Source organism: Stenella coeruleoalba (assembly GCF_951394435.1).
Source record: "Stenella coeruleoalba genome assembly, chromosome: 13".
Lineage (NCBI taxonomy): Eukaryota > Metazoa > Chordata > Mammalia > Artiodactyla > Delphinidae > Stenella > Stenella coeruleoalba.
Genome location: NC_137159.1, coordinates 28,101,847 through 28,129,125, shown reverse-complemented (window position 1 = coordinate 28,129,125; position 27,279 = coordinate 28,101,847). Strand labels below are relative to the sequence as shown.

Sequence of the window (27,279 nt, the reverse complement as noted above, 5' to 3'; positions counted from 1 at the left end):
GGGTAACCCAGAGCAGGGCTGATGTCCGTGCCAGGTTGCGGCAGAAAGTTGGGTTTCTGGAAAGGACTGAGAAACTAGAGGAGCCCAGCCCCAGCCAGGACCAGTGGCCTAATGATTAGGGCTGAGAGCCCACCCTGTAACAGGAGAGAAGGAAACCCTAAGATGGACCTAGATCAATGTTTGAAAGAACTTTCCAAATGAAGGTTGGCAGGACCCACGGCCTTTGCGCCACTGTGGGAGTCCTGAGAGGCGGAACTGGGGAGACCTGAGTCTTTAGAGCCATAGTGCCAGGACCTAGCCCTCTGGGAACCGTGCAAGGGTCGGTGAAAGCCCCCATTTGCATTTTAAGTCAGTGGTTCTGGCTCAGGTCCCAGCACTGCCCCTGGCAGAAGACCCCCAACACAGCCCTCAGCCTGTGAGGCCAGTGGAGATTGAGGAGGGAGGCAAGTCCAGTGAGGCGGGGGCTCTTCCTCATTCTTGGCCCCATGGGTCTGGCTCCCTACCAAAGCCACATCTTTAAGCAAGCTAGCCAGACGAGGAAGCAAACTAAACCACCCTCCTTCTGGACTCCTCCAGGCCCTAGCACAGAGGGCAGCCTAGTGATTCCCTCTCACACAGCCTTGGGGACCCAAAGACCATCAGATTCCTGCCCAAGCACCCGGATTAGAAGTACATTCCTGGAGGACAGGAACTGCTGACACCGTTTCCCAGAGACTTGGGATTGGTGGAAGTTATAGAAACATGCACCTTTTAGCTCTGAATTTAGTTCTGGTGTGTCGTGGGTATGTGGTGGCTGGGAGGGATCTTGTCTTTTCTACAGCAATAAAAACTCGAAGTTTTCTCTACCTTGGTAGGGGTGGTCTCGATGTCCTGGGGAGAAGTTCTGGACGAACGTCTTGCCCTTCCACGCCCACCCCACTACCTCGCTGCACCCCCTACCTCTCACTTTCGGCTGGCCGCATCCCCAGACCCCTAGGGTTATCCCTGGAAAATACGGACCCAGAGCCCCAGCGGGCTGCCTGGAGGGGGTGCCCCACAGAAGGCTGGGACACGGCAGGGGGAAGAGAAGAGCCCTCCTTGCCAAGTCCGAGCTGCCTTGTGGAGCAACCCTCTGGCCTGGAGCTTAACGGAGGCTCCTGACCAGGAGGCTGGACCTCACAAAGGGGAGGCCTGCCCCAGCAGCCCGAGCGGCCGAGGCGCCACTGGTGGTTATTGCAGATCTTCAGGGCGACGACACCAAGTGCTGGTGGGACTCAGCTCTTCGCTGACTGGGCCCAGAAAGCTGCTTCAGCTGGGGTTGGGGTGGGAGTCGGGGGACAGCTGTCCAAGCCCCTGCCCTGGAGAGGCAGTGCTCAGGGTCAGGCCTCTTGCTCCACTGTCCCAGCAGGACAGGAGACTGACAACCCCTCCCCGGAAGCCAGGGATAACACTAGGCCTCCAAAGGTCTAGTACAAATCAGGGTCCCTCTGGAGGTCCAAAGAGGGTGCCCTGGTGTGGGGCTGGCAGGGGCCCTGCCGCCCCCCACCCGGGTTAGCAGCCGCCTTCCACCTTGATGTGCAGGATCTTAGAGAAGCCGGGCCTCCGCCGTAGGGCCTGCGGACCAAACCTGCGTTAGTTCCCCTCAGGGCAGACAGGTGGAGCCCTCCCTTCAAACACCCAGGTCACCAACCCCAACCTAGGGATGCCACTGGGGGTCTTGGGCAGCCTCAGAGACAGCTGCTCACCTGGAGTTTTGTCACCATATCCTCAAACAGCTTCTGGGCCTCAGGGCTGCTGGGCTCTTTGAAATAATCGGCAATCCCAATCTGGACCACAATGGACTTGAGGTTCCGGCAGATGCCTGGGAAAAGGTAAGATGGGGGCCCATGCCTGATCTGTTTACTAATTAACAGAATCAGAACCCTCTGAGAGACAATCGTGTGCCAAGCACTGGGAGCAGATCCATGCTGCCCCGGACTCAACTGGGCAAGGGGAGAAGGTGGAGGGTGAGGTCAAAGAGCAGAGGCTGTGGTGGACTCTGGGAGGACGAGTGGACAACAGCCAGTTGTGCAGGGGCTCTAGCAACTTCCCTGGCAGAGGAGACCGCTGTGCTATGGTCTGGGCATGTGGAAATGAATTACAAGGACGGAGTGGCTGAGGTTAGGCTGACGGATCTCAGCTGGAGCACTGGAAGGGGGGAGGCAGGGAACAAATAAGCGGGGAGCAGAGGGCTTAAGGGACTGGATGTTGCCATGAAGTCAGGGGAGGAGAAGCAAGAAGGCCAGGAGGCTGAGAGGATTCTAAAGGTTATGATTTTGGAGGCCAAGCAGTTAGTTCTGGTGGTTAGTCCAGGGCGGGGCCCTGAGGCTGAATTGGGGGAAGAAGAGGATCCTGGAGATGATAAGAAGGTCGAGGAACCTTCAGTGCTCAGGACGTGAGGTCCTGCCAGGGGCCAAATGGTCCCGGATGATGGTCTACCCTTGGGCGTGTGCAGCCCCAGCTGGGTACCTGTGTCCTTAATGAAGGTGGAGGAATGACTGGGAGGGGAGTAGGGGCTGGAGGGAGGCAGGGGCCAGCGGAGGTGTGTGTGTGAGTCCCCTGAGAACTGTTCTAGGGGGCTCACACATTATCTCATTAATCCTCCCACTCATTCGGTTTAGAAGTCAGCTTAAAAGATGGGGATACAGGGCTTCCCTGGTGGGGCAGTGGTTGAGAGGCCGCCTGCCGAAGCAGGGGACACGGGTTCGTGCCCTGGTCCAGGAGGATCCCACATGCTGCGGAGTGGCTGGGCCCGTGAGCCATGGCCGCAGAGCCTGCGCATCCGGAGCCTGTGCTCCGCAACGAGAGAGGCCACAACAGTGAGAGGCCCGCGTACCGCAAAAAAAAAAAAAAAAAAGATGCGGATACAGAACCCAAGAGAAGTACAGTAATTTGCCCAAAGTCACACAGCTAATAATCAGTAGAGCCAGAACTGAGACCTAGGTCAGCCAGTTCCAGAACCCACCTGTTCTGCCTTTGCCCTTGGCTGGAGGCTCGTGTGGGGGTAGATGGTAGATCGTGCTGAACAGCTCATGCCTCCAACGTGGACAGAGCACAGGGCAATACATATCACTGAACCATTTGGGTCAGATGCTGGCAGGCCTTAAATGCCACACTGGCCTCAGAAGGCACTGGTGGCAAAGCCAGGACTAGAACCCTGGTCAATCTGACCCCAGTGCTGGTGTTTGCTGACTAGGAGCGAGAGGGAGTCGGTTATGCTACTTGCTGACAAGACATGGTAAGAGGCAACACTGGGACCCCACCCCACGCTACCCATCACTCACTGTTGAAATGCAGCAGGGCCTTGGGGGTGACAGGGGTGGCCGTGAGCACCAACATCTCCAGTCCCTTCAGGCCTTCCCGGCAGACCTCAGCCGCCACCTCTTGGGTGATCTCCGACACGTGGTCCAGCTCCAGGACCTGCAGTCGCATGCAGTTTCTCGCTAGGAAGAGGGAAGAAGAGGCAAGGTCCTGCTGACAAACAACCCCAGGTCACCTCCTGCCACCACCCAGGCTGCAGCCCCGAGTCCCTCTGGGATTTCAGTGTTGCATCCACGCCTGCTTCCCATCACCCCCTACCCCAGTCCCAAGGAAAGACTCACCGAGTGATGCCAGGCCCTGCACCCCACAGCCAGCACCCCCGACCCCCAGGGCCCGGAGGTGGGGCCAACAGCGACCGATCATCTGTAGGCAGCGGTTACTGAAGCGCGTGGGCTGCTGGCTGGAGAACAGGGTGGAGGGAGGGCTGTCAGGGAAGCCCCTGGCTGCATGATACCCTGAGCCTGCTCCTCTGTCAGGACCCGCCCCTCAAAGGCGAGGCCCCACCAACCACCCAGCTGTTCAAGTCAGAAACCTGGGATCTTCCCTGACTCCTCCCCCTCACCTCCTGGTAAGACCTGCAGATTCCGATTCCTGAATAACTCTTCAACCCACAGTTCAGACCACCATCCATATTCATCTGAGTTTACAACTAGTCTCCCTGTCAGTTCATCCAGCGGCTGCTGACAGCCAGCCACTCACTCCCATATCCTTTCACTCAGTCATTCAACAGAAGCTTCGCAAGTGCCTGTCATGACCAAGAACAATTGAGCTGGGCCCTGGGGACACAGTGGTGACACAGAGACATGGTCCCTGCCTCCAAGAGGTGGGCAGTGGGGGGGATGACACAGAACATTCCTAGTCTGACGTCATCCCGTTTTTTAAGATCTAAAATCCCCCAGTGGCTTCCCAGTGCTTTCTAGACAAAATGCAAACATCTAAAACCCCTTAGGCAAGGCCTTCTGACCTTGGCCCAAACCTTCCTTTCCACACTCATTGCTCGCTGGGCCCTGCCCACCACTCACACCACACTTGCTCCTTCCCTGAACACTTCATCACTTAACAATCGCCCACCATCTGCCACGTGCTCAGTACCAGGGATACAGAAATGGACATTCACAGCCTCTGCCCTTAGAAACATGAGTCTGGTGTAGACTGAAATATAGAGAAATTATTGTAAAATGGACTACAGCAGGGGCCATTCCTCTCAGAGGAATGGAGACAGGGGAGCAGTGACAAATTCTACCAGGGTGTTAGTGACAGGACACTGGGGGAACCCGGAAGGAGGGGTCACGTGGAGAGCGGCTTGAAGGGCAGGCACAGGGAGTGAAAAAGCCTGGCATGTGTGAGGAATTCCAAGTAAAGCGATGAATGATCTCACACCCTGGATTCTCAGAAAACCAGCTCTTTTGTACATTATACGATGACCTCCCTGAACTGCCTTTCATGTGCCAAACAAACCTGGCTATTGCCGGCTAGTGTGGGAAATAGCCCACTGTGGGCTCTGGAGCCTTTATGCACACATCTCATTTGAGCCAGCTATAGTCCTAATAAGATCGACAGATCTAATACCACCTTCATTTTACAGTTGAGAAACTAAGGCACGACTGGGTAGCCCAAAGTCACACTGCTAGCCGGCCAGGACATGATCCCATGTCTGATTCTGAAGCCCTGCTCCTGTCGCCTAAAGACACAGACTGATGAATGTGAATCTGTCACCCCAAACTGCATATGGAATGGGCCCAGATCTGCTCAGCCCTCAGCCCCACACCCAGCCCCAACCCTGCCCTTCCCCGCCCATGCCTGGGCTCACCAGGGGTGAAGTGGCGCCACCTGGAGGGAGACAATCTCTCTGCAGCCTGCGCCCAGGGCCCAAATGACCTCATGGCCCACCGGGTCCGTGGCGCTTCTGTTGAAAAGATAAAGCTGGGGCCACCAACTCTGAGGGCCTCTGCTCCTTTCCCTTGGGCCACAGAGCTCTTGGGTCCCTTTGCCCAAGAGCCCTGGGGGAAGGGTATGCAGAGTCCAGGGATCCCTGGGGCCCGAGGCCTTGCTTCTTGCAGTGCGGACCCACCTGTAGGTGACAGCCTGCAGGGCGCGGCAGTAGCAGCTGGCCAGCCAGAGCGAACGGTCGGTGAGGACGTTGGGACAGTGGGAGATGCGCAGGATCAGCAGATTCCCCCCAGCTGCCTTCAGCAGAGATTCTAGCCCTGCTTCCAGACAGCCCCTGGGGATAGCCAAGAGGTCAGGGCACTGTGTGTGGCCAGCTCCTCCTCTGGGAAGCATCCCAACATCACTCTGGGTCTGCAGCCCAGAAGCAGCCCCCACCCACCCACCGTGGCCTCACCGGGTACTCCGGGCATACTCCTCTTTGCTCTCCTTCTTGCCCCGCTGCCGGGGCTTCAGGTTCTGCAGTGTCAGCGAGTGCGCCTGGGTGCACCACTGAGCCAGCATTGCCAAGAACTGCAGGGAGAGAGGGGTTACCTGGGGATGAGGGGATCTGAGTTTGGTTGGCTGGAGGTGGACCAGCCCCAGGATAGGAGGCCTCACAAGAGCATTTCGGGGAGTCAGGTTGGAGCCGGGGTGCTGAAAAGGTTGCAAGGACCAGACCTTGCGGGGCCAGACTCTGCCAGGAAAAAGGTGGGTTCACAGCAAGGGTGATTGGGAGGGCAGGGCGGCAGGCAGGGACAGGCACCTTGGAACAGACGCGGGCATTCTCAAGCAGCACCCGTGTCCAGACGGCAGGGTGGCGGGCCACGAAGCGCCAGTCCCGGCAGACCTCGGCGGCATGTAGCAGTGTGCGCGTGTCCAGGTAGGTGAAGATGCAGAACAGGGCGGCTCGCATCTTGAGGATCTCCGGGCTGATGACCTCATTGGAGCGTGAGGGGCTGCCCCTCTCAGCTCGCCGACCCCGCCCACTGCCTCCCTCAGGGCGGGCTGCACAATATCACGGGGTCAAAGGTCAGTGTGGGGTATGGGTGGGGAGCTGGGGTAGGGTAGGAGCTGCAGGAGGAATGGGCATGACAGAACCATCCCAGGGGACCAGCAACTTGGGAGGAGGGACAAAGGGCCTCTGCTTCCCCCTCCTCTGCATCACCCTCATTCTTAATTTTGCAAATTAGAAAAAGGTGGCCCTTCCTCAAGGGAACTTTCTTTTTAAGGTCGTATATCATCACATAGTCCAAAGTCATCCCCCAGATGAGGTGACTGAGTCAAGGTTGGAGAAGGAAGGGGCTTGGACAGAAACCCTGCATCTGTGAACAGAATGCCGGCGAGAGGTTGCCCAGAGCAGTCACCAAGGCACAGCCATGCACCCTGACCTGAACTCTCCAGCCTCTTGACCCTGACCCACTCACATATGCACATGGCTTTGTGTGGATACAGGAGAGGGTTCGCCCTGCTGTCCCCAGGCTTCAGTTTGAACACTCAACTCCTCTCCTGTGAATGTCATGTGAAGGGACCCCCTTAGCTGTGGCATCCTTGTGCAATACCTAACCTGAGTGCCCCTGTGCTACATCACCGCCCTGTCCCAGCAGCTCCTGCTCCAAACTTGCTGGGCCCTGTGCGGGAGCGAGTTTGTCATTCTCATTGTGGGAAGTCTGGGGCAAGACGAAAGGCGGTGCAGAAGCCCAGGAGATTTACTGCCTCAGCCCCATGTCCCGAGAGCGCCCAGCACCATGGAAAGACTGGCCTCTCAGTCCCCCTCCTGAGACTCACCAGAGAGCCGGCAGCTGCTCAACGGCCCAGCCATAGCAGGCCCAGGGCGGGGGGCATCCGAGGGGCCCTCAGCCTCTGACTCGGTGGTTCGGGAGCCCACATCCGAGACGTCACCTTCCTCCCCCTCCGTGCTGTGTTGGCGAGGTCTGCGCTGCCAGTTCTGGATGGCCTGGCGCCGCAGGCCTGAGCTGCGAGGGGGCTGGGCCCGTTCCAAGCCGCCGTTGGCAGCCTGGACCCGTGTGCCCAAGCCCCCGGGGCCACTGTCCTCAGGGGCCCCCTCTTCTGGCCGGGGCAGCTCCAGACTGTCACTGTCATAGCAGCCTGAGCTCTGGGATGCAGCTGGGATGCGACTGCAGGCCCTGGGGTAGGGTGGACCAGGTGGTGAGGAGCAAGGGGTCCTAGGCCTGCCTGAACTCCCCATGCCACCCCACCACTGGCCAAGGGCAACCCACCCACCTTACTTTCCAAGAGTCCCCTCTGAGTGTGGAAAGCCAGACAGAGGTGACCCGAGGAGGACGGGGGGAGAAGGGGAAGCCACGGCCCAGATGGGCCAGCCAGCCAGCGAGCCAGTGGATCTTTCCAGGGGGAGGGTGGGCTGTGTGGGGCGGGCCAGGCCCGCGGCTTACCCTGTGCTGGGAGAGGAGCCATGCCGTGACACTGCATACGTGCTAGGCATGGCCAGGCCCGCGTGGTGTTCTCGCTGTGGGCCCCCAGAGTGGGAGGGAAGGGCAGGGGGCAGAGGAGGCCAGAGGATGAGAAGGAACAGGAGAAACAGGGTACAAGATGGAGAGAAGGGGGGGTGGAGAAGAGAGAAGGAGAACAGTTGGGAAAGATGGACAAGTAGACAGATAGACAGCCCAGAGAGGCAGGCTCCCCAGCCCCCTCCCCACACCCACCAAGCACCCCAGACCCCGGCTTGTGGCTCCTGGGCTCTCATTTGCAGGGATGGGCAGAGGCAAACCCCTGCCTGAGGACTGGGGTTGCTGGATGGTATCTCACTACAGCCTCAGGGCTGGCACGTCTGCTGTCAGAGGGTCTCCCCTATTCCTGGACCCCAACTTCAGGCCTGGAATCTGCTTATGGGGAAGAGCCAAAGAAGGAAGCACGGAGCATCATGGGGCGGGGGGGTTGTCAGGCCATGTGTGAGGCATGGCTGTAGGGGGTCAGGTGTGCAGGTGGAGGAGGAAAGGCAGGTGGGCACTCACCGTCCTGCCTGGACCCCGGGTACTGGGCCCAGCACCACTTCCCCCACCTCCGCGGCCCAGGCTGGCACTGGGAGTACTGCCACAGCTGCTGCTGATGACCTGCAGCTGCCGCTCAGCGCGGTCGGCCCGCTCGAGGAGCTCCTCGATGAACTGCTGCAGCCGCAGCTTGGCGCTGGCCTCCCGCGCCGCTGTCTCCTTCAGGAACTGGTCAATCTGCACCACCTCCCTGGGCCCGGAGCAGTCTCTTTACCCCAGTGCCTTGGCCTGGCTGCCCACCCACCCTCCGGAGGAGACCCTGAGCGGTAGGGAGAGACGGGGCACAGCTGGCCGCAGGGTCCGCTCGCGGTCACGTGGGTACACACAGAACACACCCAGGAACACTGCCCCACACAACACCACGGCACACACAAAAATGCAAGCGCATGTTCCGAGTCATACACGCACACCCCACCAACCCAGGCCCAAACACACAACCAGACACTGCTGCTCCCCACAGAAAGACTCACAGGCGTGCTCAGTCACACACAGTCACCTCCCCTCTCCAGAAACGCTCACGGGCACACGCTTACAGTCCACATAGACCAGCAGACAGCCCCCCACGCTCATGTACATGTACTCGTATCCCATTCATTCACAGGCACACAGTCTGAGGCACAGTCCTACCAACACATTCAAACACACACACTTTCAGAAACGTTCTCAGATTCAGAAAAGCACACTTATAGTTGCACCAACCTCCAGGAGTTGCACGGACACACAGTACACTTAACAGTCATGTGAGTATTTACTCTCGAGTGCATTCACAGTTGTTCATGCATCCATTCACCATTTACAGGCACCTTCTAGGTGCCAGGCACCATTCTAGGTGTTGGGGTGTCCCATCAGTAAACAAAGCAGAGAAAAATTCCTGCCCCCCATGGAGCTTATATCACAATGGGGAGAAATAAATAACATCTGTGTTCTTCATAATTCTACACTGAAAGACCAGAGGAATGAGGAGAAGCCAGCAAAGAAGACTGAAAAGAAGCCAATAGAAAGACAGACGGTAATTCCAAAGAGAGTGTCTTAGAAGCCAAGTTAAAGAGGCGTTTCGAGGATCAGCTGTGTCAAATGCTGCCAATGGGGCAAGTAAGATGATGACTTGGCCTCCGTAACATGAAGGTCATTTACGACATGGAGGATAGTGATGGAGGTGGACAACTGATCAGAGTGGGTTCAAGAGAGAAAATGGGGAAAGAAATTGAAGATGAGGAGTAGAAACAATATTTTCAAGGAGTTTTTCTGTAAGGAGGAGAGAAGGGGTAGTAGCTTAAGGGGGAGATAGGGTTAGGCAGAGTGGAGAAAGGACCGTATGTCTGTATGTTTTCAGTAATGATACAGTAGATAGGGAAAACCTGACGGGGGCAAAGGGAGAAGGGAGAATTGAGCCATGTCTTTGAGTAAGCAAAAGGGAAAACGATCTGGTGTCACAATCAGGAACTGGCCTTGGTAGGAGGTCAGATAAGGAAGAGAAACCGTCTTTACACACGCGGTCACACTGCCATGGACTCAGAGTCCTAAACACACACCTTCATGACACTCTTGGCCACACGCGCACCACCATTACATGCTAGTGGCCACAGATCCCATATAATTTGGGCACATACATAGCCACACTCACGGTGGTGGCGGCGGCACAGTGACACGCGTGGTCACCTACTCAGGAACATTCGCGGACACACCCACCCACAAGGCCCTTCGGGCCACTCACTGCTGCTTGCGGCTCAGCTCCTGTTCCTTGTGCACCAGGTCCTGCTTGAGCGAGGCCAGCAGCTCCACACTCACGTCCACCTGGCGCGAGAGCTCGGAAGCGCGCTCCTCCAGCTCCTCCTTCTCGCGCCCCAGCCGCGCGCTCTCCTGCCGCGCAGTCTCCAGCTCCGCCGCCTTGCGCTCCAGCTCGGCCTGAAGCCGGCCCACCTGGCCCGCGATTTTCTGCTCCACCTCCTCGCTCAGCCGCTCCAGCCGTCGGTCCACCTCCAGCTTCTCCAGCGCGCGGATCTTAAGGCGAGCCAGGCCCTCTTCGTAAGCCACATCGGCAGGCGAGGGAGACGCGGGCGAGGCAGAGGCGGGCCCGGGGCCAGGCCCGGGCGGCGGCGTCGAGCACGCCGAGGAGGCCACGGACTTGCGGGCGAATAGCTCCCCTAGAGGGATCTCGATCTCGCGGAGCGCGTAGCGCGCGGCGGCGGCGGCGGCGGCGGGAACGAGGCCCGGCTCAGCCAGCTCCTCGCAGGGCAGGCTGGCGGGCACCAGGTCGCCAGGGAAGTGGGCGAGGGGTGCGTGGTGGTGATGGTGGTGCAGCAGGTGTGGCGTCGCGGGGGACGGCCCGGCCGCCTGCTCCTTGCCCTGGAAGGACGTGCTCTCGAAGACCTCGCGCCGGGCGCCTGGCACGGCCAGCAGGGCGGCAGGCTCAGGCGCCAGAGGGAAGCCGGAGGCGGCGGCGGCGGCGGCAGCCGCGGCCGCCGCGGCGCCGTCGCAAATGCTGTTGGTCTTGGAGAGGATGTAGAGCGTCTCGTACGTGTGGCTGTACTCCAGGTGCGCGCGCAGCGACGACAGGCTCCGGAAGCGCTTGTGCTCCCCGCAGCGGGGGCAGCGGTAGGGCAGGTCCAGCGAGGCCATGGTCCCGCCGTACCCGCGACTCCCGGGCTCCACCGCGGCCGCCCTGAGGGTCAGCCGGGCGCGCTCATGGGGGGCTGCGGGCGAGCCCCCCTGAGGGGTCAGGCAGACTCAGGGCGCTGGCGGCCAGGGGCAAGGAGGCTAGAAGAGAGGGAGCAAGCCTTAGGAGGTTGGTATCCCTCCCCACCTCCAACCCGTATCCTCCACCCATGACAAAATTGACTTCCCCAGAAAACACGTGCCCAGAAGAGAGAGGCGAGGGGAGACCGATGGCCAGACCTCCCAGAAGGGACTGGCCTGCTCCAGTACCTGTGAGGGCTGTGCATGTATGAGAGTGAGAAAGAATGAGAATTCTCTAAGAAAGAAAGAAAAAAAAAGCATTAGTTTTATTTATAATAGTTACAACCTGGACATAACCGAAGTGCCCATCACCAGTAGAATGGATAAATTGTGTTATATTCATAATGGGATGTTACCCAGCAATAAGAAAAGGAACTACTGGTACGTGCAACAACATGGGTGAATCCATTTAATATTATGCTGCATGAAAGAAGCCAGACTAGGTTGCATACTGCTGGATTCCACACATATGGAGTTCAAGAACAGACTAAATTGATGATGACAGAAGTCAGAAGAGAGTTTACCCCTGGGGCCTATACAGACTGGGCAGGGGCAGGAGGGAACTTTATGTAATGCTGAAATGCTCTCTATCTTGATATGAGTGGTGGTTATACAGGTGTATATGTAAGGTTATACAGTTTACACATATGTACACTTACGATTAGTGTACTATATGTACTAGCTTATTACATCTCAAAAAACATGCTTATTTCGTGTCTTGCAAACCACACTCATTAGGCCAGCTGGACTACTGGTACCATGTTGCAGTGACCAAGATGTCACCTCACCTGATGATACCTATGTATGTCACTGTTCCCGTTCCTGCTTCTGTCCCACTCCCTCCCATCCCTGCTCTGCCCTTTGCCTCAAGGGCCATGATACTTGTCTTCTCCAGGTTCCTTCTGGCACAAGTCACCACCCTTCCTGGCATCCCACTCCTGGTCACCCTGAATGCCTGCTGCCCATCCCCCCTCATCTCTGGCTTCCGGTCACCCTTCCCCTGCCTTGTGGGATCCCTACCCTATTCTTCACTGCCCTCCTCTTCCTAACTGCCTGCTACCAGGCTTCAACCACCTCCGCTATCACTGTGCTCTTCAAGTCACAGACCACCTGCTAATCAGACAATGTAGTTGTCATCAAGGGTCTTCACCTACTTCGTCCCTTGTATAATACTACTGACCACTCCATGTTCATAGGCTGCCATGAAGCTGCCCCGTTTGGGTTCTCTGACCTTTTCTTCTTGCTGTCTTCCTAATCTTCCTATCTCCTGATGAGAGGTCTGCCTTCAAGCCCCCTTTGCCTCTCTCTGGTTCACTCCCACAGTCTGGTTTACTCACATCTTTAAGCCTTGACTCTCAGCCCTACCTCTCCATCCTGACCTACTCTTGAGTTCCGTTTGCCTTCTGGCTTTCCACATGGATGTATGGGTGGATGCCTGTTCCCTTTGCCAGCCCAGCACCCAGTCATCCCCCTGGCAACAGCACCCTGCTTTGACCTTGGGGAACCATCCTTCCTTCCCCACTTTCTCAGTCCATGTGGTCTGGGTGGGGGTTGATGGTTCACCCTTGCTCCAGGGGTAAGAATGTGATATAGGCCTGGCCAATCAGAGTCCTGAGATGGGCACAGATCACCCAACTTGAGTCAATGAGTCATTTCTCCGGGACTTCTCTGGCATTACTGGGGAAAGCATCCTCTTTGGGCTCAGGTTTCAAAGCTGATGGGGAGGGCCAGAGCTGTGAGGGCCATCTTTGCCTCCTTTGGGAATGAAGCCTGGGAATGAAGCCAACACAGACAGGTAGAAGTGAGATGGAGAGAGATTCCTCACACTGTTTGAGATCCTGGTCTGTTCAATTGTGTGAGCCAATCAATTGCTTTTGCTTTAGCCAGTTGGAGTTGGGTCTGTGTTATCTGCACCAGAAAAAATTGCAAACTCAGAAATTAGAATCAGAAGTCAAATTTTTGGGGAAAAAATTTTAGAAGGAATTAGCTGAAGAGGGACCGTAATGCTTCCCCTGCTCAGAAGTCGGTGAAGCCTGCTACACAGCAGCAAAGCAGCTGATGAAACTCTCCCACGGCCTCTAGAGCTCAGATGTTCCTACCAAGGCTGGAACTTTAGGGGACTTGTAGAAAAATGTCCAACAAGAAAGAGACACACTCTGGCTAAAAGGGGCCCATCTGAAAGCAGAGAGGAAGAAAATGCTCCTTTGCCCAGAGAGGCCCTTTCTGCCTGAGGCCAGTAATTCAATATGGCTGAGAGTCAGATAATTAAGAGCCAGTTCTCTGCTTCTAGCTAAAGTCAGCTCAAGCAAAGACAGGCAGGCTGGAAACGCAGAGGGAGACAAACCTGGGGCCTGAGAGGTTCTTCACTCCTCAGGCCTTCTTGAACCCCTCCTGCTGTGCCCTCCCAGCTCAACAGAGGCAACCGTTGCTTCCAATACAAGTAGCCTTCCAGTGGGATGCAGCTTGAGGGAGAAGGGGCAAACGAAACTCTGCCTCTCATCACAGACTAGGAGTTTGCATTGCCCTGCGGCAGAGGCCTAGCTAGAGCCACAGAATCATGGGCTCCTGGGACAGGCAGAGCATCAAGCCCTGTTGCTAAGAGACAACTCCTCCTCCTCCCCCAACAGCATCACCAGGGACTTGATTCAAGAATTATAACTTTCGGGCTTCCCTGGTGGCGCAGTGGTTGAGAGTCCGCCTGCCGATGCAGGGGACACGGGTTCATGCCCCGGTCCAGGAAGATTCCACATGCCGCGGAGCGACTAGGCCCGTGAGCCATGGCCGCTGAGCCTGCGCGTCCAGAGCCTGTGCTCCGCAACAGGAGAGGCCACAACAGTGAGAGGCCTGAGTACCGCAAAAAAATAAAAATAAAGAATTATAACTTTCAATAGGTCTCTAGTTTGGTTAATAGCTCTGGGGATGGCTGAATACGAACTGACTGAGAGCTTTCTAATCATTAAAGGGATTGTATTGCCAGGAAAAACCCACAAACCTGGAAAACAAAGGCCAGGGATTACTCAGCCCCTAAAGTTTCCCACCCCCAAACCTGCATGGGAGGTGACCCCTCAAAGCCCCTTTTGCACATGGCCACAGAGCATGAAGGATAAGGGATGCTCTCCGAGACAGCAGAACCAGAGCAGCCGATAGGTGGGCCAGGGAACCTCATTCACGCCGACTGGTCAAGCATGTGGACTGGGCTATGGACTTATGACCCCTGAGCGTTCTCCCTCACCTCCCCTCTTCAACTGGGAGGGTTTTGTTCTTTCAGTTATCCAATTTTTCTTCCATCATTGTAGTTTGGCCATAAATTGAAAGACCATGAGGGGCTAGCTCAGTACCACGACAGATAAGATCTTGAATTGGGGCTGGGCATGGTAAGTGGTGAGAACTTGGAACGTCTCCTTCCGGAGGTGGGACAAGTGTGTTTTAAGTTTTGTGAGGGACAATTGCATTATGAGAAACAGAGAAAGTTTTAAAATTATACGAGAAGGGGGATCTGTCTAGATCTTGGACAGAGGTGGAAGGTAGTGGACATTTATTGGTTTTGCTGTTCAACTCCAGTCCCCCTTTGTAGGTAGACACCCCAGTTTTCCCTTGGAGAACCGTTTCCCCCCCACTCTGAGTCGATGTTGTTTGGGTAGGGCTGACCCCACCCCCAGGCTCCAGGGGAGCTCATGTGACCTTGGCCTGTTCATCAGTCACAGTTATCCCTCCGTACTGGGTGAGTTTCCTAGGCCAGGCCAATACAGCCACTCTAGACCTGTGCTCAGCCGGCAGAGTGTGAGGCTGGAGCTGCTGGTGGCCCTTTCTGTCCTCTCTCTGGGTGAGAAGAAGAAAAAGACTCCTCATGACATCCCTTGAGCACCCAGATCCAGATGTGCCCAACACTTTAACCCAGGACTTGTCAATTGTGTGAGGCAGCAAATTTTTTTGTAGATTAAATCATTTGAATTGGTAGCCAGTAATGAGGCTCTAAACTACCACAAAGACCCACAGCACCAAAAAACAAACCTTGGACTTCCCTGACCCACTCCCCAGCATCCCTGTTTCCCTCAACAGTGCCACTGTCCTCCCAGGCACCCCACAGCCCTGGCCACCTTGATTTGGCTGTCTGCTAGCCATCAAGACCAGCTGATTTCTCCTTTGAATTCTCTCAACACAGCTGTTCTCTTCTCATGCTTTGTGCTCCCCCGACCCCTGGACTGCTAGTCCAGCCTTTGGTCTCACAGCTCTCTACCGCCCTATATCAGGCACCAGATGCCTCTGACTAGACATAGCTCCTGCTTACGATCCTTCCATGATGCTGATCATCTGTCGGCTGCAGCCAAACTCCACAGCTTCATGCTTTGGCCTTGATGTACTCTTGCCCATTTGAAAAATGGCCTGGCTGTGTCACTTGCATTTTTTTGATTACTAATGGCTGGACATTTTTTCACAATTTATCGGTCATTTATATCTTTTTGGTGCCTTGACTATGTACTACTTTGCTCATTTTTATACTGAACATTCATCTTTTCTTGTTGATTTTTTTTTTTTTTTTTTTTTTTTTTTGGTGGTACGCGGGCCTCTCACTGTTGTGGTCTCTCCTGTTGCGGAGCACAGGCTCCGGATGCGCAGGCTCAGCGGCCATGGCTCACGGGCCCAGCCGCTCCGCGGCATGTGGGATCTTCCCGGACCGGGGCAAGAACCCGTGTCCCCTGCATCGGCAGGCAGACTCTCAACCACTGCGCCACCAGGGAAGCCCTCTTGTTGATTTTTGAAGACTTTTTATAATATTGATATTTTGTCATTTATATACTACAAATATTTTTCTCGAGTGTGTTGATTAGCTTTTACTTTTGTTTACAGTCTTTATTGATATACTAAAGCTTTAAAGTTTCCTTCAGTAAAATCTTTAGGATTTCTCATTTTGTTGTCATGCTTAGGAAGTCCATCCCTATCCAAGGATTATATAAACTTTTAGTACTTTGTGATCTCCTTTTTTTTTTTTTTTTTTTTTTTTTTTTGCAGTACGCGGGCCTCTCACTGTTGTGGCCTCTCCCATTGCTGAGCACAGGTTCCAGACGCGCAGGCTCAGAGGCCATGGCTCACGGGCCCAGCCGCTCCGCGGCATGTGGGATCTTCCCGGACCGGGGCACGAACCTGTGCCGCCTGCATCGGCAGGCGGACTCTCAACCACTGCGCCACCAGGGAAGCCCTGTGATCTCCTTTTTTAAAAAGTCCAGAACATTTTTTAAATTAAGGGCTTTAAACAAATAACCATAATATTATAACTGACAATGACTGGTAGCATGCAAATATTTCAGGCTGTGTGGTTTCCTTTATACACTGGAGTTTTCATCCATCTAGAAATTTTTGGTATGCATGGTGAAACAAGGATTTTAAAAAACCCAACTTTTTGTTATGGAGATTTTCACACATATTCCAAAATAGAGAGAAAATGATGATGAACTCCTATGTACCCATCATCTAGCTTCAGAAATTATCAACTCGTGGCCAGTTTTTTTCATCTGTACACTGTTCTCTGGCTCACACCTCCTCCGTCACTGGATAATTTTGAGCAAATCCAAGTTATTGTATCATTTCATCTAAAAGTACATTAGTATGTATGAGATAGGGACTTAAATTTCTTTTAAAAAACTAAATATTAGTCACTGTTCTAACATCACCATCTTTTAGGTATATTAACACTCAAGAATCTGAAAAAATTGGTATAGACGATCTTATTTACAAAGCAGAAATAGAGACAAGACATACACAACAAACGTATGGATACCAAGGGGGAAAGGGAGGGTGGGATGAATTGGGAGATTGGAATTGACATATATACACTATTGATACTATGTATAAAATAGATAACTAATGAGAACCTACTGTATAGCTCAGGGAACTCTACTCAATGCTCTGTGGTGACCTAAATGGGAAGGAAATCCAAAAAAAGAGGGGATACATGTATACATATAGTCGATTTACTTTGCTGTACGGTAGAAACACAATATTGTAAAGCAACTATACTCCAATAAAAATTTAAAAAAAAAGAGAGGAAAAAAACCCCCTCAAACAGTAGCCTTGAGGGGTAAATCCAAAAGATGGTTCTCTGAAAAGACCAACAAAATAAATAGCCCTCTGGCAAATCTATTCAAAGAGAAAAAGAAAGAAAACAAATACATAACACTATAATGAAAAGATGGATATAACCACTGACACAGAGATTTTTTTTTAATTACTGAAATGCTACCAGTTACAACTCCTGGCCCAAATTTTTGAAAATCTGGATGAACTGAATGCTTTTCTAGGAAAATATAAATTATCAAAATTGACTCAAGAAGAAATAAAAAACCTGAATAGACTAATGGCTATAGATAAAACTGAGGAAGTTGGCAAAGTGATCAGGTATATATTATAAGGAGAACTTGGTTCACACACACACAACTGTTCAGGAACAGGGTTATTCTTCATGCACGTTCAGCCGGGTTTCTGAGCGCCTGTGTATGCCTGTCCATCTCAGCTAAACACTGGTCCTTCCTGTGGGGGAATCTTGCCTACACCTTGCTAGCACCTTGCTAGCCAGGCTTCTAGAAGAGCAGGGGAAGGGGGAGGCCTGGGGGTATAGGCCTAAGTGTGGATGTGCGAGCTAGAGGAAGGAAGGGGCTTCTGGGATCCAGGTGGCTCTTCACCTGAGGCCAGCCCACCCCACAGTTTCCCTCCATCTGCTGGAGCTGAGGAATGACTATGAATCATTCTTAGGAATATTTCTGCCTAGATCTACCCACCTTCTCAGCATGAGCATGAAGCTTTGCCTGAACGCAAGCAAGAAGGTGATGGAGGGAGGAAGGGAGAGAAGGAAAGGGCAAAATAGAAGTGTTGTCTATTCAAATTCCATCACAATCCTGTACTGTGATCACCTTGACAGAACAGTCAGAGATTTTCCTTTTCTAGTCTCCCCAAATCAGCAACCTCTGCAGACCGAAGACCTGCCTCCTTTCTCAGCCTGGCCCTGCCTCCCTGCCATCCTCAGGACCTGTTATCTCCGTCCCCCATCTCAGATATCTATCTCAAGTCTACTTTTTTTTTTTTTTAAATCTAGGGGGATTCCAGGGACTCCAGTCCCCAGTCAATACTATTAATACCTCATTTTTTTAATTTATTAATTTATTTGTTTTTGGCTGTGTTGGGTCTTTGTCGCTATGCACGGGCTTTCTCTAGTTGCAGCGAGTGGGAGCCATTCTTCATTGGGGTGTGCGGGCTTCTCATTGTGGTGGCTTCTCTTGTTGTGGAGCACGGGCTCTAGGCACACAGGCTTCAGTTGTTGTGGCAGGCGGGCTCAGTAGTTGTCGCACACGGGCTTAGCTGCTCCGCAGCATGTGGGATCTTCCCAGACCAGGGCTCGAACCTGTGTCCCCTGCATTGGCAGGGGGATTCTTAACCACTGAGCCACCAGCGAAGTCCAAGTCTACTTTTTTTTAAGTCCAGCCCAAGGTTGTTTTCTTTGGGTAGAAAACTCGATCAGAAGCATTAGCTTTTTTTTTTTTTTTTTAAGGCTTTCCAGTGTGTGAGTTTCATCTCCTCTCAAATAAGACCAACCATGTCCAGATGTGTGCCTTCTCTGGCTCCTGTCTACTGTCACATTTTCACATGTTGACTCTGCCAGAAACACAGACAGTCTTGCATTTTCATGGCCTCCACTACCACGTAGTCACTAAGAGTTCCTGCAGTGAACATTATTATTTTTATCTGCTCAGCAAGTCTTCTTTACCTTCTGGTAATAGCAACATCTCATCTCCTCTTTGGTGAGCTGCCCCTCCCCACTCCATGTGGTTCTGACAGGGCTGCCAATCCTAGTAGGGTGGACCCAGACCTGACCAATCACTGTACCCCCATCTTCTTGGCCATAATGATTCCTCAGGCTGAACCAACTGAATCCTTCACTGAGAATTTATATGAAAGACTGAGGAGTCCTCTTGACTCTCTGGGATCACATGCTAGGGATGATGAAGCTGTCTAAGGCCTTTTGCAACCTCCACCCATGACATGGAGAAAACCCATGACTGGTGGGGAGAAAATGTGGCAACACTCAGAGTGAAGCCTAGTCAAGAGTTAGAGAGTCTTCACCCACTTTTTTTTTTTAAATATTTTTCTTATTTATTTATTTGGCTACGTTGGGTCTTCGTTGAGGCACATGGGCTTTCTCTAGTTGCAGTGAGCAGGGGCTACTCTTTGTTGTAATGCGTGGGCTTCTCACTGAGGTGGCTTCTCTTGTTGCGGAGCACGGGCTCTAGGCATGCAGGTTTTCAGTAGTTGTGGCACGCGGGCTCAGTAATTGTGGCCCTCAGGCTCTAGAGCACAGGCTCAGTAGTTGTGGCGCACAGGCTTAGCTGCTCCGTGGCATGTGGGATCTTCCCGGACCAGAGCTTGAACCCATGTCCCCTGCATTGGCAGGTGGACTCTTAACCACTGCACCACCAGGGAAGTCCTTCACCCACCTTTGAGAACCTGTGTACAGTTATGCCCAAGATCCACTCATCCCTCTTTTTTCCAGTTATATGAATTGGTACATATCCTTTTTTGCTTAAAATAATCTGGGTTGGGTTGGATTTCTGTCATTTGCAATCAAAAGTCTTAACTAATACCCTTATAAATCTGTATTTCAAACCTAGAATTCTCTCCTAAACACTATTCCAACATGAATTCATTCAACGTACATTTACTGAGTACCTCTCTGTGCCATGAACTATACCAGGTGCTGTGCTAGGGATGTTGAGGACACACAGACCTACAAGATCCAATCCTTGCCTTCAAGCAGCCTGTGATCTGGGACAGACTAAGGGATTGGATGGTGTAGTCATGAGATAAATGTTATGCAAGAGACTGGCACAGAATTCTACACTTAGCTTGAGGAACTGGGGGGGGGGTTGGGGAACCCCCAGATGTAGTAGCATCTAGGTCGACTCTTTCTTTATTATTAATTTTTATTGGAGTATGGTTGCTTTACAATGTTGTGTTAGCCTCCACTGCAGGCTGACTCTTGAAGAGCAAAATAGAGTTGTCAGGTGAGGAAGGGCAATTATAAGGTTGGGGAGGGGAAGAAACAATCCTGAGCAGCAGAAAGAGCACGTACAAAGGCAAGGAACTGAGAAAGAGTATACCTCTCACAGGGAAGGAAAATGTAAACTCCATGAGGGTAGAGACGTTATCTTTCTCCATCACTGCTATTTCTCCAGCACTTAACAACAATGCCCGCTAAGTGCTCAGTAAATGTTTGTGGAATGAAGGGATGGCAAGGACTTAATCAGATGTAGTTTAGAGAATGGACTACAGAGGGCCAACGTCAGGAGGAAGGCTACAGGAACACACACGGAAATTGTTAGCCAAGGTAGCAGGAGTGCAAATTGGGAGAAGGATGGATCTGGGAACAATTAAGAAAGGAGAAGGGAGAAGGCTTAGTGACAGAATGACTGCGGTGGGTACGAAAGGGAGGAGTCAAGGGTCAGGCTCAGGTTTGGAGTTTTGAGCATCTATGTAGATGGGGATGAGGTTCAGTAAGGAGGGAAAATGAATGAGGGCAGGTTTGGGGGAGAGAGAGTGAGTTTGGTTGTAGATTCCATGAGTTTGAGGTTCCAGTGGGCCTTGGAAATAGAGATATTTGGTACATAGTTTGCAATATGCAATATGGAGCTGAAAATACAATTTTGGCAATTTAAGCCTAAAAACAAAAGTGGATGAACAGGACCACGGAGAGGGTGCAGAGAGAGGAGAGCAGGGGTGGAAAGGTGGACCCTCAGAGAGGCAGAGGAGGGAGAAGAACCAAGAAGTTCCTAAGAACCAGCAGCAGAAATGGGAATTCTGGCAGGAAACCTTCAGGAAGAGAGGACGTCATGGATGGAAGGAGTGGGAAGGAGTAGAGAAAACAGTGTAAACAACAGGAGTTGACAACTCGGTCAGAGCAGAGGTGGAAAAGGTCCACTAGTGACTTTAGAGAGGGCCACTTTGATGAGCCTGGCTGCTGTGGGTTAAGAAGAGAGTGAGGTGAGGATGTGAGTAGACAGTGAGTAGACGCAGGAAGCTCAGCCGTGAAGGGAAGGGGGTTGCATGGGAGAATCAGAGACAGTATTGAAAATGAAAGACACCTGACATATTTAAATGCTTCTTAGAGATAACCTAATTTTAATCTATACCATCACTTCCGCTAGCCTGAGGCATGGATAACTCAATGCCTCAGACCTGTAATTTATAGCAATTCTTTTTTTAAAAGTGTTTCTTAGAAGCAGCAAGTAGGGAAGACGAAATGGATGATATTTTAATGTAGGCGGCTGAGAGCTTAATATGACCAATAGTGAACTCATGATACCACAGTGCTCCCCTTGAACCCTGCTTCTTCCTCCTGTTTCCCATCTTGACTAACATGCTCATTGTCTACTTGGCACCCTGCGTGCAACCCCCAACGCATCTCTGAATTCTCAAAGTCCCCCTCAGATCTCATCAGTTGCTGATTTTTGTCAATACTATCTTCTAAATATTTGACTCTATTTGTTGCTTTTCCTATAGCCCTTTTCCTATTATCCTCTTCTATCTGGACATTGATACTGTTTCTAACTGGAGTCTAACTCCTCCAGCTTTGAATTCTCATGGTTTCCTCAAAAAGAGATCCAGTCATGTCACTCTAATTCTTATAAAACATCTCTGAAGGCAGGCCATCTTCTAAGAAGTAAAGGCCACCCTGCCTTGCCTGCCCTCAAGGCTGACTGGAATCTGACCACCACTCAGCCTTGTCAGCCCTAGCTTATGCTTCCCACGTGCATCCTTAGTGAGCCCTATGGGGCTTAGCTTCACTGAGAAGTGCCATGTGATGTCATATCCTTGAGTCTTGGCCCATGCTGGTCCCTCTTCCTGGGACTACCTCCTCTAATCGGTGAATTCTGCAGGCCCAGCTCAGATGCTACCCTTTCCATGCGGCCTTCTACCCGCTCCTCCAGCTCAAGTCACATCACAACATGAATCACTCCTCATCATAGCTCTTCACACATGGTAACAAGTATCACATACTGGATGGTCATGGACCTGTTTGCACATCAGATCCTACCCTTCACATATATTGGAGGGCAGGGGCAATGCAACTGACTCATCCTCACACCTTCCACACACACAGTAGACCTCAGTATATTCTTAGAGGAATCACAATGAATAATGGAGGATGAATTGATTGATTTATGTAACCAAGGTGATTTCCACCACTCATTGTCATGGAACTGGGTGAATTTGGTTACAATTAAATCAATCCGAGAATCACCTTGAATAACATTTGCTTCTGCAACTCTGCAAGTCACCCACTGGGAGGTCAGAACTTGCTGTGTCTTCTCAACACTGTCGCTCTAGCAGAGCTCCAAGGCTTAGGACTTGTCTGCTTCATTCTATTTTATCCACCCAACAAAAAGATGTTGAACACAAAGGCCCATGCCAGGCACTGAGGACACAAAGATGACTAAGACAGTAATGCTCTCAAGGTGCTTGCAGTCTAATAATCAAAGCAGGGAACATTGACCTACTAGTTATTCTGGTGAAACAACATGGTTTTCACTTAGTTCTCACGACAGTGCTGCCAAGTACGTAGTATCACCTCCATTTTAGGATGAGGAAATTGAGGCTCAGAGTGGCCAAATCACTGGTCCAAGGCCAGTAAGTGACTTAACAAACTGTCGCTTTGGTGGCACCCAATGAGCCATCCCTCCCAGTATTCTTGCCCTTATGCGGTCCTCTCCCACACTGACTCAGAGCTTCGCCGTGTGACTTTGGGCAATGGGACATTAAAGCCTGATGCAGGCAGAGGTTTGATAAGCAGTTCCACAGACCTTATCCTCTTTGAATACTTCCTCTTGGAATCTAGCTGCCATGGAGAAAACTTGAGCTAGACTACTGAGTGATTTAGATGCCGTGTGTGGAAAGGCCCTGGAGGATGAAAGGCCATCTTGATGTTCCTTTCCAGCCAGTCTCTCTCAACTGTATGCACCTGAGAAGGGCCAAGTGAGCCCACAGTCACAGCCAACCCACATACCATAATAAGTAATAAATCAGTGTAGTTTTAAGCCCCTGTATGCCGGAGAGGTTTGTTATACACCAGTGAATAACTGAAACGGTGACAAGCTGGGATTTGAACCCAGTCAGTCAGTACCATTTGACTGACTTCAAAAACCATGCTCTTAGTTTCAGTACTATGTTCCTTCTGGTTGGGAGTGGAATGTCATACCAATACTATAATATTCATAGGTTGGCCCATAGTAGCACTCAATAAGTATTTGTTGAATGAATGAATAAAGGGTGTGGTGGGCTACCAGAGAGGTAGGAAAGCCCAGGGAATTCAAAGGCAGGTTGGCAATTACCTTTCCACAACCATGACCCACTTTCCCACTACAAATATTCCAAAAACAAATATTCCCTAAATCTAGAAACAAGTATGTGGATATCACCAAACTCCCTCTCTAGGTCTCTTTCTCTGTTAAATTCAGATCAGGCAAAATTGAGAATTTCACAGAGTTTGGTTTTCGATGGTCATTCCCCTTGCCCCCAACTCTCTACCATGCCCCTGGCATCTTCTCTCCCTCCCACCTGGCCTTCTGGGCCCAGCAGCTCTTTCTCCCTCTTTCCATATAAAATCCACACGCAGGAAAGCAGAGAAGGTGGAAATTACAGAAATGGGGGAGGAAGATTTGGATATTAGTAGATGGCATTACAGGCCAAAGAAATGAAACTCTAAGCTCAGTGCTTCCAGGAGACATCTGCCAGCAGGTGGAGGAGGTATTTTAAGGATGGGGAGCCAGCTGGAGGTGTCCCTGTGGTTGGGGAATAAAGGAATGCCCCCTGAATCCCCCAAGAAGGCAGAGGCTCTGGCTCTCCACACCTGGGGCTGTGGCCCAACATCTGTAGTTCCCAGAGTAGTCACTATAGCCTGGTGAAGACCCACAGGGGTCACTGCGTCCAGTCCGCTGCTTCTTGGCAGCTCTGACAACTGCCTTTTCTGTTCTAAGCTCCCCCTCATTCTTAGGCTCCTGCAAGCATGCACACACCCCCCAAGGTCACACACACATGGCTCCAGCACCTGGATCCACACCCTGAAAACCATCTGGGTCCTTCACTGCAGACTCAACCTAAGGAGAGAGCAGGCCCCACTCCTGCTCACAGGCAGACTGTGGCAAGTGCACACAGGCACCGTGGCACACACTCACATGCAAAGCAATGCAGTGGGGAGCACACATCCAGACCACTGTGGGCACAGTCACCGGCGGAGGCACTGGGATATGAGGAGACATAAACATGCGTGCACACACATGCACACCTCCAGACCATCCAGACTTACCACACGTGCACAGGGGCACCCAAACCCTCCCACCCTCAGACACCCGCACAGGTGCCCAGCCAGGCCGCAACACCAAGCCCCTCCCCCACCCCTTTTCAGAGCAGGTGGAGAGGGCTGGGGTTCGAGGGCGCTCTTCCTCCTCTCTCCCTCTGGCCCCGGCTCTCCAAGGTCCAGAGTCCCAGTGGGATCTGGAGCCCGCCCCGCCCCCCAGCCTGGCTCGAGGAGCGACTGGCGAGAGGGGGGATGGGAAGCCTGGTCCCAAATCGTTCTGATTTTAAGTCCTTAAATTAACCGCCTCCTTGCCTCTGCCCTGGCCTGCCCAAATCCCCTCCCCCGCCCCGGTCCGGGAGCCTCTCCGGCCTCCAGAGGGCTGTGGGAGAGAAGCAAGAGAAGGCGGCAGCGGCTGGGGTCCTCCCTGCCTTCTCTCCAGGAGCGGTCCCGCAGCACGCCCGCGACTCGCCCTTACCTACTCCACCCCGCGACGAGGCCTGGCCCCGCGGCCCTCGGCTGGGGGTGCAGAAGCAGCCCCCGCGTGCCCGGGCCAGATGCAGGGCCGCCTCGGGGCCTCGGATCTCTTTCCCCTCCGCAGCCTCGGGTAGCCGCCGCGGCTTGCGCCCCCGCCTCCCTCTCGGGGCGGGGGCGGCCAAGCCTCCCAGCCAGTCGCAGCGGGAGGGGCACACAAACAGGGTGGGGGAAGGATACAGGAGGGAGGAGGGGGCGCGCGGCCCGAGGAAAGGAAGGGAAGGGGGAGGGAGGTGGCAAGGAGGTGGGGCGGAGCCGGCCCCTCCTCCGGGGCGGGCTCTCCCGCGAGCTGGGGAGCCGCAGATACCGCCAGAAGCGGCTGCGCCGGGACCCCACGTTTTCCGCTGAAGGTGGCTTCGGTGGGGGAGGGGTCCGCGGCGCCGCCCTGGGGGTGCAGGGGCCTCTCCAGCCGCGCTCCTCCTGAGTCCCTGTCTTCCCGGATCGCGGCACCGCCCAGTGCACTCTCCCTGCCCCGGGCACCTCCAGTTGTGACCTCTGCTGCCCACCTTTAATCCGAACCTCTCCGCCCTAACTCTACCACTCTGGCTTGGGCCTGCTTCCACTCGGAGCACGTCCTGGGGTGGGCGATTCTGTGGGTCGGGAAGAGGGCCGGCGCGCTGCATTTCTACTGGGATCTGCGCCACGGGCTCTGTGCAGCCTCCTGGGACGCGCGCCTGGGTGTGCACTCAGCGACCCCGGGTCCGAGACACAGTCTCCGCAGACACTGCCTATGTCAGTCCCCTCTGGGCATCCCTAGGGAACCACGGGAACTAGGAGTGTCTTCGGTCAGACTCCGTCATGTCCCGGACCCAATCTTGCCCTTGAGGGTGCCGTCTAGGAGCACGTGTCCCCGTCACAAATCCTATCCGGGACCTGGTGGAGGAAGAAAGGGACAGTGGGCTCCGGCCCTGGTTCCTTCCCACCCACTCCCACCTCAAACTTGGTTAGGGGAGAAGCCTGGCTCCCTGGGACTGGAGCACCTAGAGGGCCCGCCCTTGGCTTAAGGCCCATCCAGCTATTGAAGCAGGAGCAATCTGACTGTCCTGGGCTTGGAGGAAGTTTACAGGGCTGCAGTGGGTAAATCAGATAGGGTGTTGGGGCTACTAAGCCCTGGGCTGAGATGAACTGAGCTTTGGATGAGGAAAAGAAGAAATGGCATTTCAGGCTAGGGGCAGTGCTTGGACAACGGCAAAGAAACTGGCTTGGGCAGGGTTGAGGTCCAAGACCACTAGGGGTCGTACAGCTGCAGCAGAACAGAAATCTAGCATAGCCCCAGGATTCTCCAATAAACGAGGCTGATGGGGACTTTCCTTGACCCCATCCTATTCCTGCTAAGGCAGGGACATTGGGCATTTAGTATCTGGAGGGATAATTTGTAGAGTTGTCAGGTGGCTTTTGAAGAAAGGCAAATTTAATAAGGACCCAAGCCAGTCAGTTCAAACTTCCCTCCTCCCCCACATCTTCTCTTCCTACCCCATAGCTCCTGAATTTCCTTTCTCCTCAAGAAAGTCTTAGATTGAGCAAATAAGAAATCACTTCTCCTAAGACCTAAGTTATACCAGCTCCTATTAACCAAATGCCGGGCATTACACTAATCATTTTTAAGCATATCATTCAATTGTCAAACCTATTGAGTAGGTATTATTATTATCCCCACTTTACAGATTGGGAAACTAAAGCTCAGAGCTCAAAAAAGGGCACCGTCAGGATTTGAACTTAAGTCACCAAATTCCAAAGTCTGTGCTTGAATACAGTGCCCTCCTGCCACCCCTTTGCTCTATTAAGCCTACTGAGCCTTCCACTGCCAAAATGAAGATTCCCTAAATCCACCTGCTTTTGCAGACTGCCAAAAATATCCATATATTATTTTTTCTTCTAGTGATGTTTGTTCTCACTCTGTGCTTCCTATGAATATGCAAAACCAATTTGAGGGACTTCCCTGGTGGCGCAGTGGTTAAGAATCCGCCTGCCAATGCAGGGGACACGGGTTCAAGCCCTGGCCCCGGAAGATCCCACATGCCGCGGAGCAGCTAAGCCCGTGTGCCACAACTACTGAGCCTGTGCTCTAGCCCGTGAGCCACAACTACTGAGCCCGCATTCCACAACTACTGAAGCCCACGCGTCTAGAGCCCATACTCCGCAACAAGAGAAGCCACCGCAGTGAGAAGCCCACGCACCGCAATGAAGAGTAGCCCCCACTCGCCCACGCGCAGCAACGAAGACCCAACACAGCCAAAAATAAATAAATAAATAAAATAAATTTTAAAAAGAACAAACCAATTTGAGGCATGCTTGTGTATGAACACGTGTTTTCGTGAATGTGTACATACATGCATGTGCATACAGGTGTATATCTGTGCATATGCACGCGTGTGCATT

The 27,279-nt window shown here is 52.9% G+C and overlaps 1 protein-coding gene across 1 annotated transcript; it reads right to left on the bottom strand.

The window, feature by feature from the left end:
• Window positions 1-1,472: 1,472 nt before the first annotated feature.
• FBXO41 (F-box protein 41) lies at window positions 1,473-25,088 on the bottom strand. The gene is made up of 13 exons (XM_079940829.1): window positions 24,845-25,088; window positions 10,009-11,051; window positions 8,259-8,484; window positions 7,680-7,753; window positions 7,054-7,412; window positions 6,032-6,273; window positions 5,684-5,799; window positions 5,411-5,563; window positions 5,150-5,245; window positions 3,621-3,739; window positions 3,303-3,461; window positions 1,725-1,840; window positions 1,473-1,593 (listed from the first exon to the last, which is right to left on the bottom strand). Exons 2-13 carry the CDS (start codon window positions 10,911-10,913, stop codon window positions 1,531-1,533), a joined length of 2,628 nt encoding a protein of 875 aa, XP_079796955.1. The 5' UTR covers window positions 10,914-11,051; window positions 24,845-25,088; the 3' UTR covers window positions 1,473-1,530.
• Window positions 25,089-27,279: the final 2,191 nt, after the last annotated feature.

Bases quoted from the DNA above. Each gene is read 5' to 3' on its own strand.
- FBXO41 (XM_079940829.1), bottom strand. From the start codon at position 10,913: ATGGCCTCGCTGGACCTGCCCTACCGCTGCCCCCGCTGCGGGGAGCAC. The intron at 7,754-8,258 runs GTGAGTGCCCAC...GGGGGCCCACAG, and splicing joins CCCGGGGTCCAGGCAGGACG to CGAGAACACCACGCGGGCCT. The intron at 6,274-7,053 runs GTGAGTCTCAGG...GATATTGTGCAG, and splicing joins GAGCAGCTGCCGGCTCTCTG to CCCGCCCTGAGGGAGGCAGT.